At 40.6% G+C, this 14497-nt stretch overlaps 1 protein-coding gene across 1 annotated transcript in view; it reads right to left on the bottom strand.

The window, feature by feature from the left end:
- Window positions 1–8753: 8753 nt before the first annotated feature.
- Window positions 8754–14497, bottom strand: part of MAP1B (microtubule associated protein 1B) — a 71385-nt gene continuing 65641 nt past the window's right edge. The window contains 1 exon segment of the mRNA XM_030236766.2: window positions 8754–13377. Within this exon segment, the coding sequence (XP_030092626.2) occupies window positions 13222–13377 (156 nt within the window). The 3' untranslated portion in view covers window positions 8754–13221.

Raw genomic sequence — 14497 nt, 5'->3', positions numbered from 1 at the left:
TCCTGTATATGCCATGCTTTCTTTCTACCATCAGCCAGGCAAGCGATGGGATGGAGACAACACAAAGAAACAGAGGCATAAGGAGTAGCTTGCCTGTGATGAAAGGTCTAGAGGGTGGAAAAAGCAAAAGAAAAGGGAAGAATTTCAAACACAAGTTGTTTCAGTAGGGGTTTCTCACAGGAAAGAATGCCTTTGCTACTCTGAACTGCAGACACTAAGAGGATTAACATATATTGATTAGGTTTTTTTCTTTTTCCCAACCCATTTGGAAAATCCTAGCTTCTGTATATGGAGTAGGAAGGTAGGAAGCCTAACTTTAGGCTATTTTTAAAACTACAAAGAGTTTCAGCCTAGTGAGCTAGCAGTTGAACATGCATTCAGATGTGTCTTTACTCTAAGGATGTTCAAAATTTCTGCATTTACTGGTGCTGCTTTGCTTCATTTCTAGTCACTAGAGAAATGTGCAATCACCTCGGCACGCACCAAGGAGCCTCATAGTGCAGTGCACTTTCCTTTTCTATTCTGGTCACTGCTTCATGAGGTTTTTGACCTAATTCCCTTCACAGTCCCATGCCCCATTCTTCAGATAAGTAAAACAATACAGCTATTCACAAGAGCACAAGGAAATGGCAAGGGAGGAAAGAATCATAGTGCATTGATTGTGGTTGTGATGCATCAGCATCCATCCCTTCATACATTTCCACTGAATCTTTGTCAGCTGCAGCCAGCAACTTTTTGAAGTGCACAGTGGGGTGAGATCCTTTAAAACAGGGAGACCTGAGCAACAGCTCTCATGTAATTGCAGTTTGTTAAGGCAGCAGCACTGTTGTCTCACTGTGCTTCACCACAAGGTCTAAATAAGCATTTCGAGTTTTATTGTGCATCTGTGTGGTTTTGCAGTGATAAAACTCACACCACAAACCCACTGTAAATCCAGTAAGAACATGCTGCAGACCTGTGAACTTGTTTTAAGTGTAGGAAAGATATTAAATATACCAGACACCTTTCTTAGAATTCCCAGCAAACACTCAGAGCCTGATGGCTCTTTCAGGTCTAGGAAACATGATACTAAGGTCCTTGACCCCATCTTGTCAGCAGCTCCCATAGCTTATCCCATAAAGCAATAAGAGAGTGCTGTCCCCATCCAGGGAAGTGGATGATTTTTTGGCTTGTCTAGCAGTGGAGTTTCCTGGAAAACTTCTGAGAAAAGTCTCCTGATTTTTTTTTTCTCTCTTTTTTGGTCTAAATGCTTTCTGATTACTAGGAAAAGTGAGGGAGCTGTAAGGAAGGGGTGGAAGGCCAAATACACTCTTAAGAACAATTTCCTTAAAACTGGTCATTTTAACAAGGTCGTAGTCACTTCTAATTGAGACACAAGAGAATGTAGTGTCCCTTCCCTGACCACTATTTCAGTTCTTCAGTTTCAGAACATGATCTGTAGCTCCAAAGGTTTTGCAATCACTCCTGTATCCAAATTTCTGTATCAGCTTCTCTACAGGCATCAGCTCTTGGATCTTCACTACAGTACAATTTTACACATTTCTCCTTGGTTATTGTTGGCCTCTTGGCAGCATGAGGAGCCTGTTTCCATGGGCACCTCCACCCTCCCTTCTTCAGCCTGCTGGTGGATGCACCAGGCTGCTAATGCTAATTGAGCTCCAGCAAGCTGCCAGCTGCTGTGTCCCTGCTGTCTCACAGGGTTGGCTTCACTTCCCCCACAACTGCCCTTCCCCTTCCCATTTATTTAGACTTAACTATTACAGCAGTAGGAGAAAAAAAATCCTCCTGTGAGCTCTGAGTAGCCTGCTAATGAATATTATAGGTTGCCTCTTTGTTTTACTCCAGACATGTGGGTTGGAATCCTCTGACCACAGTTCAAAGCATAAACTTAAACCAGTAGATACAACCTTTCTCTGCCTTTTCCCCAGTCTCCTCTCATATCCCCCTCTGCCCTTGAGAGAAAGGGATTTCTTTGCAAAATGCTTTGCAGGCAGCAAATCAGATTCATGGGGCCCGATGAAGGACACCAAACCCAAGACCTGCAGCAGAGGATCCAGATTATTTGTGACATGAACCAAAAGCCAAGCCCTCTCATTTATCTGTCCCCTTGGTATCACCCTGAGTGAGATGCCACTTTTGACACTTCAACCAGCTGGACCAACTGCACACTGGGGACCTTCTTCCCCTTAGGCCCCAGGTAAGTATTTCTCCATGGTCCTGTAGCTACTGACCTATTCCTCCCCACCAAAATTTTCACCATTGTCTCAACAGCCGCCAGGTTCTAATATTTTGTCTAGTCAAAATCTTTTCACACCCATCAAATTCTTACATGTCCAGTATGTGTACCTGCACCCTCCTGAATTCTCCAGTAATCCTCATTGCTACTTTCTTTTTTGATCTTACCTGTGATCCCCTTCAAGTTCCTCCTATGTATCATCTCACATTTATTCTTCTTTTCCAAGGAGGCTAGCCATGTCTCTGCCCTGCAGCCACATCTCAGTGGTGCAAGCAGCTTGGGGTACCACGTGCTTGGGCACTCTGAGGTTTGAGGACCATGGGTACCCCTTGGTCCTCTCTGCTACCTGCTGGCTTTGGGCAAGATCAACAGTAAGACAAGTTGTGAGACAGGCTAATTCAGAGACCTGTGCTGTTAAGGCATATGCTCATCTTCCCCAGCGAGACACATACAGTAGCTCTGTATCGAATGCAACAGCATGAAAAATCAACAGAATGTCAACAAACTTGCCTTAACTTACTTGCTTTTCTCCTTCCCACCCCAGGAAATCTAAGACTTAATTATTTTTCCCCTTTGCATAAATCTTGTTGCACATAGAACCTGGTTTTTTTACCTGCTTGCTGAATTACTCTTAAAAAAGAAGTTTGAAGCAGTACCTAGGAGTGAAACTGGGCCCCAAGTAGTCAAAAGCCTTTCTGTCCAGATGCCTGCAGCCATGTGTGCTCTGCTATGTTCACGATTGCCTGCTGTGATGCAGCTGTCCACATTTAAAAGGAGGAGGGGCAGGGAAGTCATACAGCTTCTTTTGATCGGCTGCTGCTTAAATGTGAGTTCTGATGCTAAGGGAAGAGTGTGGATGTGTGCATCTAAAAAAAAAAATTAAAATGCATAAAAAAATGCATATTTAAAAAATAACTTTGTGCTCTACAAACACAAAAAGCTTTGAGTTCATCCAGCCCTGCTCCCTGGTACTTGATTTGATGTTTGATGCAAGCTCAAAACCCAATGAGCACTTTCTCACTAGGATCCTCTCAAGCTTTTAGAAGCATTTCTGGTTCTTGCTGTCCTGTTTCAGACAGCTGTCTAGACCTTTCTCTATATGTGAATAGGACTGTCTAAATACTTCCTGGAGGGGACAGACCAAAATCTTTCTTAGTAGTAACACCAGCTCATATTTTTGGAACACCTCTCCTAGAAATGTTCCTTCACATCCTGTTTTCATTTGACTATAGCTGTGATTAGGATTAAAGTTATTGCAGTTTTTCCCTTGCCAGTATATTTCTAAATCACAGTGGTGCATCTTTCTTCTTGCAAGTTTTTGAATAATTTCCCTGCTCATTCTCCTGGTGTTTTTATTGCTAAAGGCAGGGAAAAATCTCCGGTTGCTGTAAGTAGTAGTACATTGGCTTGCATAGTCACTGAGCTGTGACAAGCAGCCCAAATAATACCTGACTGTGGTAGTGTGCGTGGCACAGCATTGCCAGACTTGTACATGCCAAACAGTGTGAACAGCTCTCCCATGTTTTCCCAAGTGTGGGAGAGACCCTTCAACAATACTAGTCAAAAGAAACAGAGGCCAGTACAAACGCAAAACCTTCCTGGTTGGTAAGAATTTGGCTGCTCTTAAAAGAAAAAAAGCAGCATCATAATTCAAACCTATGGCAGATACCATATATGCTGCTGCTGAGGCAAGCAAACGTGTAACTGCCAGTGTTACTGGCAGAACAGTTCCAGCAAAGCACTGAAGGTCATTATCCATTATTCACAAGAAGAGAATTACGTATTTATACCCTTGCAGCTCAAATAAATGTTGCCTGAAGCCTTGCACAGATGGGCCCTATTTATGGTAACACCTGATCTTGCCAAGATAAGGTTACAAGATGCTTTCAGACTGGGTCATATGTTGTGTTCTACTCACAGTGCTGGTGTCAAGCACCTGTTCCTTCCCTAAGTGGCCTGACCCAGCTGCTTGCCTGCCCATCCCAGGGTTCTCTGGTCACCCTTAAATGATCAGACTAGGATGATGATGCTTGCCAGCTTTGAGTGAAGGTTGGCTGGGATTTTTGAGCAGTCATCACTGCTGTTCAGACAGCTGGAAGACAGCCTGGGATACAGGTTAGCGAATGTCCTCTCTTCCCCTGCCTCCTCAGGAAGCTGGAGTCAACAGTTACAAATGGGAGTTGCACCGCTGATTTAAAAAGATGCAAGATGTGATCTGCTGAATAGCATCCACTTTTGCTGAGGTTCCTGGGTCAGTTCATGTAGAAGCTACAATTTGGCCCTGCAAAGTATATTTGAATATTTGAACACATCTGTGGAGAGTAGAGCTAAATTTACCTTTCCAGAAATTTAATGATAGGAACTGTTGAGATGAGGAAAAGGCTTTTCAACTGCAGAAGAGAAGCTAATGCTGTACTGCTGAAAACCTGAACTTGTGACAGTGACTCTTTCACAATAAAACCAGGGAGAGTCAAGTATAGGTCAAAAATGAGTGGCAAACCGTTAATTCAAAAGTAACTTTAGATGCTAAATGTGGTAGAAAACTGTGCCACCTACTCTTCATCAGTGTCCCCACAGAAATCAAAGTTGTCGCTGAACTCAGCTAACAATTGCATACTACTGAGTCATGTTACTCTTAAACCTTCCTGATGAACTCAAGTCCATTCTACCCATTCCAAATTGAAAATGCCCCAGGCACAGGAATAATCTGCTCACAGGTGAGCAGCAGTAAAATAACATGAGGTTTGTAAAAGCTCAATCAAAATTATTTTCTGGACCTTAACAGGTACAGAGGATGCAACTGTAGTGCATATAGGCATTGTTATGTATGTTTAGCTTTGTTTGTATTAGGGCATAAGAGATATTTCAATATCCAGATATTTCAGTTACCTTTTCTGTGTGATTTACAAGCACGGGTTACAGACCAATCTGCAGTATGATGTAAATCATGCCATGCAATTTTTTTGGCAGTGAAGCTCGCATCAGATGCACAGTCCACCTCCATCTTGCCAGCAATTCATACTGGGGCTGGTAATGCAGGAGTTGTTGAAGTGTAGAGAAGCAGGAGGACCATTGAAAAATGCTTGTGCAGACTATAGTGCCTGCTGATTTAGTTCTGTATTTTCCCTCTGGATTTGTATCTGGTGGAAATGATGCTGAACATAACAGTCAAAAAACCAGCTAATCTCCTGCTATCATGAGGGCAGTCAGCGTTATGCAGCTTCTGGTAGTTTTGGGCTGAATCTGAGTCACAGAATCACAGAACTAACTGGGCTGGAAAATGTTTGAGAAATAGCTTTGAGATTAGCAAGTCCAATGATGACCTAATACCACTGGCTCTATATGCCACAGCCAGTCTTTTTTTGAATACCTCCAGGGAAAGTTACTCCACCACCTCCCTGGAAATTCCAATGCCCAATCACTTTTTCTGTGAAGGAATGCCCAACCTAAACCTCCCCTGGTACAGTTTAGGACTGTGTCCTCTTGCCCTGTCACTGGATGCCGGGAAATGAGCCCAGCTCCTACCTGGCTACACCCTCCTTCAGAGAGTTGTAGAGAGGGACAAGGGTCCCCCTGAGCCTCCTAAACCTCAGCTCTCTCAGCTGCTTCTCACAGGACCTGTGCTTCAGACCCTTCACCAGCTCCACTGCCCTTCTCTGGACATGCTTCAGCACCTCAATGTCCTTCCTAAATTGAGGGGCCCAGAACTGGACACAGGATTTGAGGTGTGGCCTCACCAGTGCTGAGTACAGGAGGACAATCCCTGCCCTGCTCCTGCTGGCCACACTGTTGCTGGTACAGGCCAGAATGCCATTTGCCTTCTTGGCCACCTGGGCACTGCTGGCTCATGTTCAGCTGCTGTCAGTCAGTATCCCCAGGTTCCTTTCTGCCTGACCACTGTCTAGCCACTCTGTCCCCAGCCTGGAGCTCTGCCTGAGGTTGTGGCTGGAGTGCAAGACCCAGAATTCATGTTTTTGGTTCTGCCAATCAATCCAGCCTGTCCAGGTCCTTCTCCAGTGACCTCCTGCCCTCCAACTGATTGACACTTGCTTCCAGCTTGGTACTGTCTGCAAATTTGATCATGGTAGATTCAACCCCTCATCAAGTTCATCAATAAAAATACTAAACAGAGCTGAGCCCCAACACTGATCCCTGTGGGACACCAGTAGAGCACAACTGGATGTGGCACCATTCACCACCACTCTCTGGGCCCGGCCATCCAGCCAGTTCTTTGCAAAGGGTGCATCTGTCCAAGCTGCAGGCTGCCAGATTTTCTAGGACTGTGCCGTGGGAGATGGTGTCAAAGAAGGCACACAGAGCGCACAGAGGATGGTACATGCTAATGCAGGCTAGTCACGTCTGTGGAAGATGAATAGTGACTACAACAGCAGACAGCAGTCAAAAGCTGCTTGCTGGATGAAGGACATGGGCAGTGCTCAGAGATGCTTTAGAAAGCAACTCCCATCATAGAAGTTCAGTTGCAATGTTGGGCACAAACTGTATCTATGGCATGTCACTGTAGCTGTTAATCAGAGACCCCCCCAAAACCTCTTTTTTGCCACATCCTGGGTGTCTTAGGTTGCAAATGCAGGATGTGGCTGGGGGTGTGTATTCTATTGCTATCTGTTAGAGGTGGGACAGTTATCTTCTGTTAATTGGGCCACCTGTTAAAACCAGATGGGGCAGTTTTCTTTATCTCTTCCACAACCAATCCTCCCTCTGGGAGATACCTTCTGTTACTGGGCCCTTGAGCGTCACTGCATGTCTGATGAAATTGCATCACCCCATTGGGAGATGCTCCGCCCAGGGGGAGGAGCCAAACATTCCTACCTGGACATAATCTGAGACTTGGAACACCAGAGCAGCTTTTTCCGACTGGATTCCTAGAGGAAGACCAAACCCATCTACACCACCACAGGACCTTCAGAGGAAACATACTCCCTTTCTATAGGCTCATTGTTTCAACAGAACCACATCTGCCACTCCAGGAGGACTGCAACCAACATCTAATCAGACTGCTACCAACTCCCTGGTCATATTCAGACTCCATCAGTGCTGTTTTGTATTACTGCATTTTTTTTTTTTTTTTTTTCCTAATAAAGAACTGTTATTCCTACTCCCATACCTTGGTCTGAGACCCCCTTTATTTCAAAGTTATAATAATTTGGAGGGAGGGCTTTTACATTTTCCATTCCAAGGCAGGCTCCTGCTTTCCTTAGAAGACATCTGTCTTTTCAAACCAAGACATTGGGAACAATGAAAAGCTAAAATTTCCTCCCATCCACAGAACACTAGAAATCAAGAATGAATAGTCTACCGGTCTGGGATGCCACAAGGTAGATCTCCCATTTTTTATAGACTGAAAAGGTCTGAGGAACTATCTTGTTCCCATGGAATCTGAAATAATACCTCATAAGCTGATTGATTTTATTAAGCTGTGTTGAAGAACAGAGCTTTCATGTGGCTTTCATCTAGAAACAGCAAGCCAAACACCACACGCCAAGCAAGCCTGGCCCCTGTTACACCTATGCAAATCCAGAAATTTGCTATGCAGCTACAAGTAAATGACTGGGATTGAAGTTTGACCTGGTCTCCTTTGCAGAATCATTTTAATATATTTTAAGTAGCGTCAATTACTCTACCACAAAGCTTAGAAAGCCTTGATGTACACATATGCAGAATTATAGGATTTGCAGCACTTGACTTCCCTCATCTAGTCATAATTTTTCCCTATTTCACCATGCTCAGCCCAATTCAAGCAAAATACAGTATTTCTTACTGTCATAAGAAGCTAAAAAGAAACCCTTGGAGTTTGGAGATGAATAAGGGCCTGCAAAAGAAGACTGCTGTCAGAGGGTGAAGGAAATCCCATAGGACCTCTGCTTCTCCTGGGAGTGAGCACCCCTTGCATTTTTCTGCCCCAGTCTTTACTTGCTTTCATGCCATCACCATTGACTGCTGCAATCTCAGTACAGCAGGCATTGCAGCACCAAGCAACTACAAAGGCAGAAAGCCTGATGTTACAGCATCCCTCAACAGCAGTAGAGGAAGTCTAACATTTATAGAGTAAAAATCTGAACTGAGGGCTCAGCTTCCCCATATCCTCTGTCCCCTCTAACCAAGATGAATGGGCAGTGATGGTCAGGAAGGGTCCTTGACTACTGGAGACAAGCTATACACTCTTGCTGAACTTATTTGGCATCATCTGTGACTGTGTGCTTACTGAAAATTAGGTGTTTTCTCATTCTGCTGAGGAATACAGGAGTGAGAACAACAAAGAGAAGTCATGTCATGGTACATCATGGTAATGTTTCACACCACAAGATAAAAGTATTCTTCCACATTAATCTTCCAATTACTAAAGAGAGATTGGGGTTTGTCTGGCATTCAAATAATCACTGATCTTAAAAAAAAAAACAAAAAACCCCATAGACTAGGTAATCATGACTTAGAGAAAGGGAGAACTTAAAAATACATTCATACACAAAGACAAGAAACATGTCAACACCACTTTACCACTTTTGTATTTTATTGTGGAACTGAGTTTGATTCCTTTACATCAAATATCCTCAATGGAAGAGGGGATATTGCACACAAATATCATAAAAGCACTACATATTACTTTCACTGGAAACTAATTTTCTACATTAGATATGACTGGATAGAATAGAAGTGATGCAGGATTATAAGACATAATACCATACACAGCTGCAGACTGACACAAACACCATTCAGAACAAGAGAGAGGAGGTGTGTGAGGTGCTTCTCAGCCAGCCACAAGACTTTCTTTCCATAGTTTGGAAGATAATGGCTGCATGCAAATGCGTGAAAGCATATTTCAGATTTTGTCTTTTACATTGAGATTACAGCCCAGTCTTGAAGAGGTAGCTCCTGCCTTCTGGAGCACTTAGTTAGTCTAGTAGAGAGAAGTTGCTTTTTAAATTTTTTTCTTTCTATATTTTATGCCATTGTTTTATTTAGTTACTCTTTTTTTTTTAAAGAATTTTTTGTAAAGTTGCAACAAACAAGAGTTTTTTCTTTTTTTTAAATTTTAAATAGCAAACATTTTTAAACCAGGTGAATAATATAATTGCATTCTAATGCTTACCCCTAGTTGATTTTAGTGTTTTGTTCAAATTATTAAGTGAAATGATGAAAGCTTTTCTTTCAAGTGTAAACATTATATTTTTTTCATATGCTAGTAAATCCAGACCAAGAAAATAACTATTTCTCTCAAAAACATCATTACTGAGCAAGAACCTCTGGCGACAGATGAACAAAGAGAAGCGCATGACAGAAATGTTCCAAATGCACAGCAAGTGCTCTTTGGAACTCGTTTGCTTGTGTTGGGAGGGATTGAAAATTCAATTAACAAATTTATTAAATCTTAGTAAAAGAGTACCAGAACTCTCCTAAAATGCATAAGCTATCATAGACAATTAAAAAAACCCCAACATTCATATACACAGTTATCTCCATTCACCACAGTATGTAAAATAAGTAAAAAAAAAATCAAAAGTGATTTCTATGAAAGATGGGGTGAAAATAGAGGTCAATGAGTCAGGCCCACCACAGGACTTTGAAAAGGCATGCAAGAGAGGCCCTGTCCAAGTTCAAGAGTGGGATGGGATCCCCAAAGTTAATTCTTCATTGAATTATGAAGCATTATATTAATAGCATAAAGATCATGACTGGGAATGCTGTTATGGGTAATACCATCATTGAAATGGAGTGTTCTTTGCACTCAGATATTGAATCTTTACAATTAGAGTAATCAATAACAAACCATGCTCCTAGAAATCTATGCTGATCAACAGCACTCATCGTTAATGTACACAGTACATTTTGATGACTGTTACACTAAACTAGTTGTGTAGTACTAGGATTAGCACAGGTAGATTAGATCCACAGGCAGGAAAGTCATTAAGGGCAAGAGGAGCCAATGGAGGAGCTCATCGCTGTGTTGAATCTAGGTGCCATTGCCATTTGGAAGGGAGTGGATGGAACAGGCATTATGATACCTCAGAATAGCCAGACCATGGTTTTAATATTCTTGTAGCAGCAAAAAAAAAAGGAAATGTACATGTAACTGTCTAATTATCATTATTATTTCAGAAGTAAAACAAAAGTTTCAGCCATCATAAACTTGCTTGGGCATATTTAAGGCTTGATTCCAATTTAATTTACAGTAGGATCAGATGACTGTAACTTCCCTGACAGTAGTGAAATTGTTCCTGATTCACAGGAGTGAGTGGCATAAGTGAGATTAGTCACAAAACCACTGCTGTACTTAAAACAATTTTCTACCAAAGCAGAGATACAAACCATTTCAGGTGTTGTCAGAAAATCTGTTCCAACCCACTCAAAAGGTTTGAATTCTGAACTATATAATAAAATAGACAAATCAGAAAGAATTGTAGAAACAGTACAACAGTATGCTAAAAATTTTGCAGAACATATCTGCAAAATTATACAACATAGTCTGCAAACATATCCCATATCTTTGTAGACTATGTATTACAAAAGCATTTTAAAGTGAATGACATGAGCCCAGCAAACACGCTTTTTTTCACAATACATTTCCATCTGCCTTTTGTGCCATAGTCACTCTGAGTTATTCTTAACTACTTAAAAGGTATAGCAATAAATAAAACAGCATTGCTAGAGAAAACTAAAAAACAGAGAAGACATTAAAAATAAATCAAAACCCCAACCACTGACAAACAGTAATTCACAGCATTAAATGGGCACGAGAAGCCCACATTTACAAGACCCTAAACCAGTATTAAAAAACCTTCAAAAAAATTAGGAGTGCAAACATACACCTATTAAACAATAATTTCCTAACAATGTAAAATTGAAATAAATTATAAGTAAAGAAAATAAAATGAGGTCATAGTTCACTACATTGTAAAACTTAACAGCCATAATGGTGATTCATACAACCAGCACATAACTCCATGCTGTAGGCCTTTACACCTTCTTAAATTCAGATTTGCAGACCTTCTGCAATGCAACAAGATTTTTTAAATTGGGGTAAAATTTCTGAGACTAAAAAATCCAAACTGTCTTAAATCACAGAGCAGTGGTGCTGTTCCTCTGCAAGCAGTCCAGAGCAGGAAAAGAAGGGAAACATGAAGAAGGAAAGAAAAGGAAGAAAAAAAGAATAGTAAAGGAAGAGGCAATGAGAGGAAGAGGAAAGGAACTGAAAGAGTAGAAAAAGAGGAAATGAGAGGAGGAGAGAGGAGTAAAGGAAAGAAGGAGGAAAGAAAAGAATTGAGGAAAGAGGAAAGCAAAGGGGAAGAGAAGGGAAAGGAAGGGAAGGAAAAGGGAAGAGAAGGGACTTTTAGCTTATTGCTTGTTCTGTCCTTTTCCAAGATCTTGTAAGAGTTGAGAATGTAGGTTATAACCTTTTAAGTATTGGGCAATCAACTCCTCAAATCCCATTTTCTGTCACCATCAACAGAATAATTTTATGAGAGTATCCCTCCATACCCATCTCCTGAAAAAGGTATTGACAGTTGACTGTTTTCAATAAATTTTACCTCAATATCAATTCTCACTAGAATCTTAAACAACACTACTCATTTATCTTACAAAACTACTAAAAATAATGCCTTCACCTGAAAATTTTGTCTTTGCATTTACCTGTAAATGAAAATGTTTGTTACAAGTCATGTATTAAAAGTTCATGCAGCACTAAAAAGAAAGGCTTCTCTACATTTGTTCCCATGTTCACTCTTAAATTAAACAAATAAAATCAGGTAGGACAAAGGAAGGCTGAATACTGTACAGGCTCACAGGTAACCTTTTCCATCATTCTGAATGTTTCACTAAGTTTTGTAACTCTGATACTGGACACCACTTCAATCTTGCTTCCAGAGTACGAAAGGAGCCTTCAAAAAAAAGCTCATCTTGCCTTGTTGAGCTGTCCAGGTGCAGCTATGATGTGTTCACATAACTAATATAAGTAATTCATAGCACCAAACCATTTGACCAGTCAGATAAGTTCCTAATACCACACATGCACACTCACGCTTCTTTAGTGGTGTAACTATGATCCTACACAGATGTTTTATAAATTTGCTGTCTCAGCATTAAAAAATAAGTGCATCAAGTTTCTTTGTACATTCAAGTCACTTTCTAAGGCAAATTGTCTACTGTATGTACTCCCGACCGCTTTGGTATTTTGCTTCAGTAAATTGACAGTGGACATGGGTGTTCAAGCATGTGGACTGGTCAGTTCTGGCTGGAGTGAGTGGGCTTTCGCTGGAAGCATGCCTTAGGCCAACAATTGTGCAGGTTGTAAGAAAGGTTTTAGACTTCTGGACCGGGTGCAGGCTACATGCATATTTGGCCTATGATTGTTACAGTGTGTCAGTATGCAGAGTTCAAATTAAAGTGGAAAGCTGCTGATGAGTGATTAGGTCATACATCCCTTCCTAGCCATGTTCTCTTTTTTTTTTTATGTTTGAGCTAACATAATTCTTTAAAAAAAGGATCCCCATAGTGATAGCTCAAATTGATAAAAATTTAAAACTTTCTTCTCATGTGAGAACATAAGCAGACTGTAGTAAGCGATACATCTATTGCCATGAGACTAATGCAGACCTAATAATTTACTACTTTCTCCTCCTACCCCTCTCTCTCTTTATCTCTTTGTGTTTCTTTAGAGGGCAAATGCCTCTACCTGGCAAAAGTCAATTGGGGTTGCTAGTGCATGGTTTCAAAATGTTCAGCGTAGATGCAACTGGATCTGTATTTTCGCAGTAATTTGTACTCTACTATGGGAAGACTGTTATTTCCCTTAGCAACCAACAAAGACTCAAAAATATTAGTGACTTGCATCACTGTGACACAGTATAGCATTTGGCAGGTATATAGTTCAGCAGTTGAAATAGATAACTTGAATTTTCAGGAAAGGTGTTTTCAAACTGAAGAATTTCTGGAAACAAAGTTGAATCTTGTGATGCACGGTCTTGTTCTTACAGTTCAATCTTGCATGCAGGAAAAGATTCATCTTGCATAACAACAGTGCTGCTGCTTGCCAAAACCATGATATTGAGATCCTGCTGTTTCTCATGGGTCTCTTGATACCATTCCCTCATCACTTCTGAGTCATGGGTTGGGATTAAAGTCACCTGCAATGTAAAATAAAATTCCTATTGAATGGACCACAGAAACAGCTGATATGTAAAATGTCCTTTCAAGAAGCCCCAACCAACAAGTATGTTTTCCTTTTGGAAAGAGTGAATTTTTATGTAATAAATACTTGAATAAATGGATGGATAAAAAGAAATCAACATGTAGGTAAGGTAGAAGGTTTATCAAAATAAAGTGGTGGTTTTGTAAGGTGCAGTTATAAATAACCACGTAGTTCTTGGCTTTCGCTGTTATGTATTGGCTTTTCCAAATTATTATTAATCACCATGATTTTGATATAGTACAATTTGTAATCAGTTTTAAGTGTATTTAATATAGTATAATTTGTCAGCTTTTTGTGGCCAGTGCCTTAGTCCCTGTGTAACTTGTATATTTTAGTGATAAACATAAATTATAGTTTAGGCTTTCACAAAATTTTAAAGTGGATGCTATGTGTTAAATTTTGCAGAAGTAACTGTAGTTGTGGAATAATAACTAATGTCTATGTTTTTGTAACTAACTGACAGAAGTGAGAATAACAGATGAATTGTGTGAAATAGGTGATGTTGATTTAAAATACCTGTGGAAATAGCTAAAATGGTCTGCACGGTCAGATAGCATTTGAGGAACAGATGCAAAGACCCCTGCCACTGACCCTTCAACTATCACTATCTCCTGCTGAAACCACAGAAGTGAGACATGACTCTCAAAATCACATCCATGATAACTGCATGTAGTCTAAAAAGGTGGGTTAGGGGTTCAAACCAAGCTAAAGAATCCCCGGAACTTGTAAACAATGAATAGGAATATGTATTTGAATATATATGAATTTAATCTTTATGAATATGTATTTGACTAATGCAATGAAAAAGTATATAAGAAGACTTGCTGTGCTGTGATTAGCCAGTGTGCCTCTAGCTACAGCTACGCACCCATCACTGTTTACTGTCCCTTTTATCCCTTATTAAACTTTTAAAAATGTTGAAGAGTGAGGCTCGTTTCTCACAGTGCTGAGATGCAGCTTTCAAGAGAAGTATAAGGTTGTAATCTGCCCTGATAACTCTTCATATTATAGACAAATTTTTTTTTCGCGTATTCATCATAATGGAAAGGCACATG

The sequence above is a fragment of the Serinus canaria genome, chromosome Z (genome assembly GCF_022539315.1).
Source record: "Serinus canaria isolate serCan28SL12 chromosome Z, serCan2020, whole genome shotgun sequence".
Lineage (NCBI taxonomy): Eukaryota > Metazoa > Chordata > Aves > Passeriformes > Fringillidae > Serinus > Serinus canaria.
This window is presented reverse-complemented; position numbering and strand designations above follow the sequence as displayed.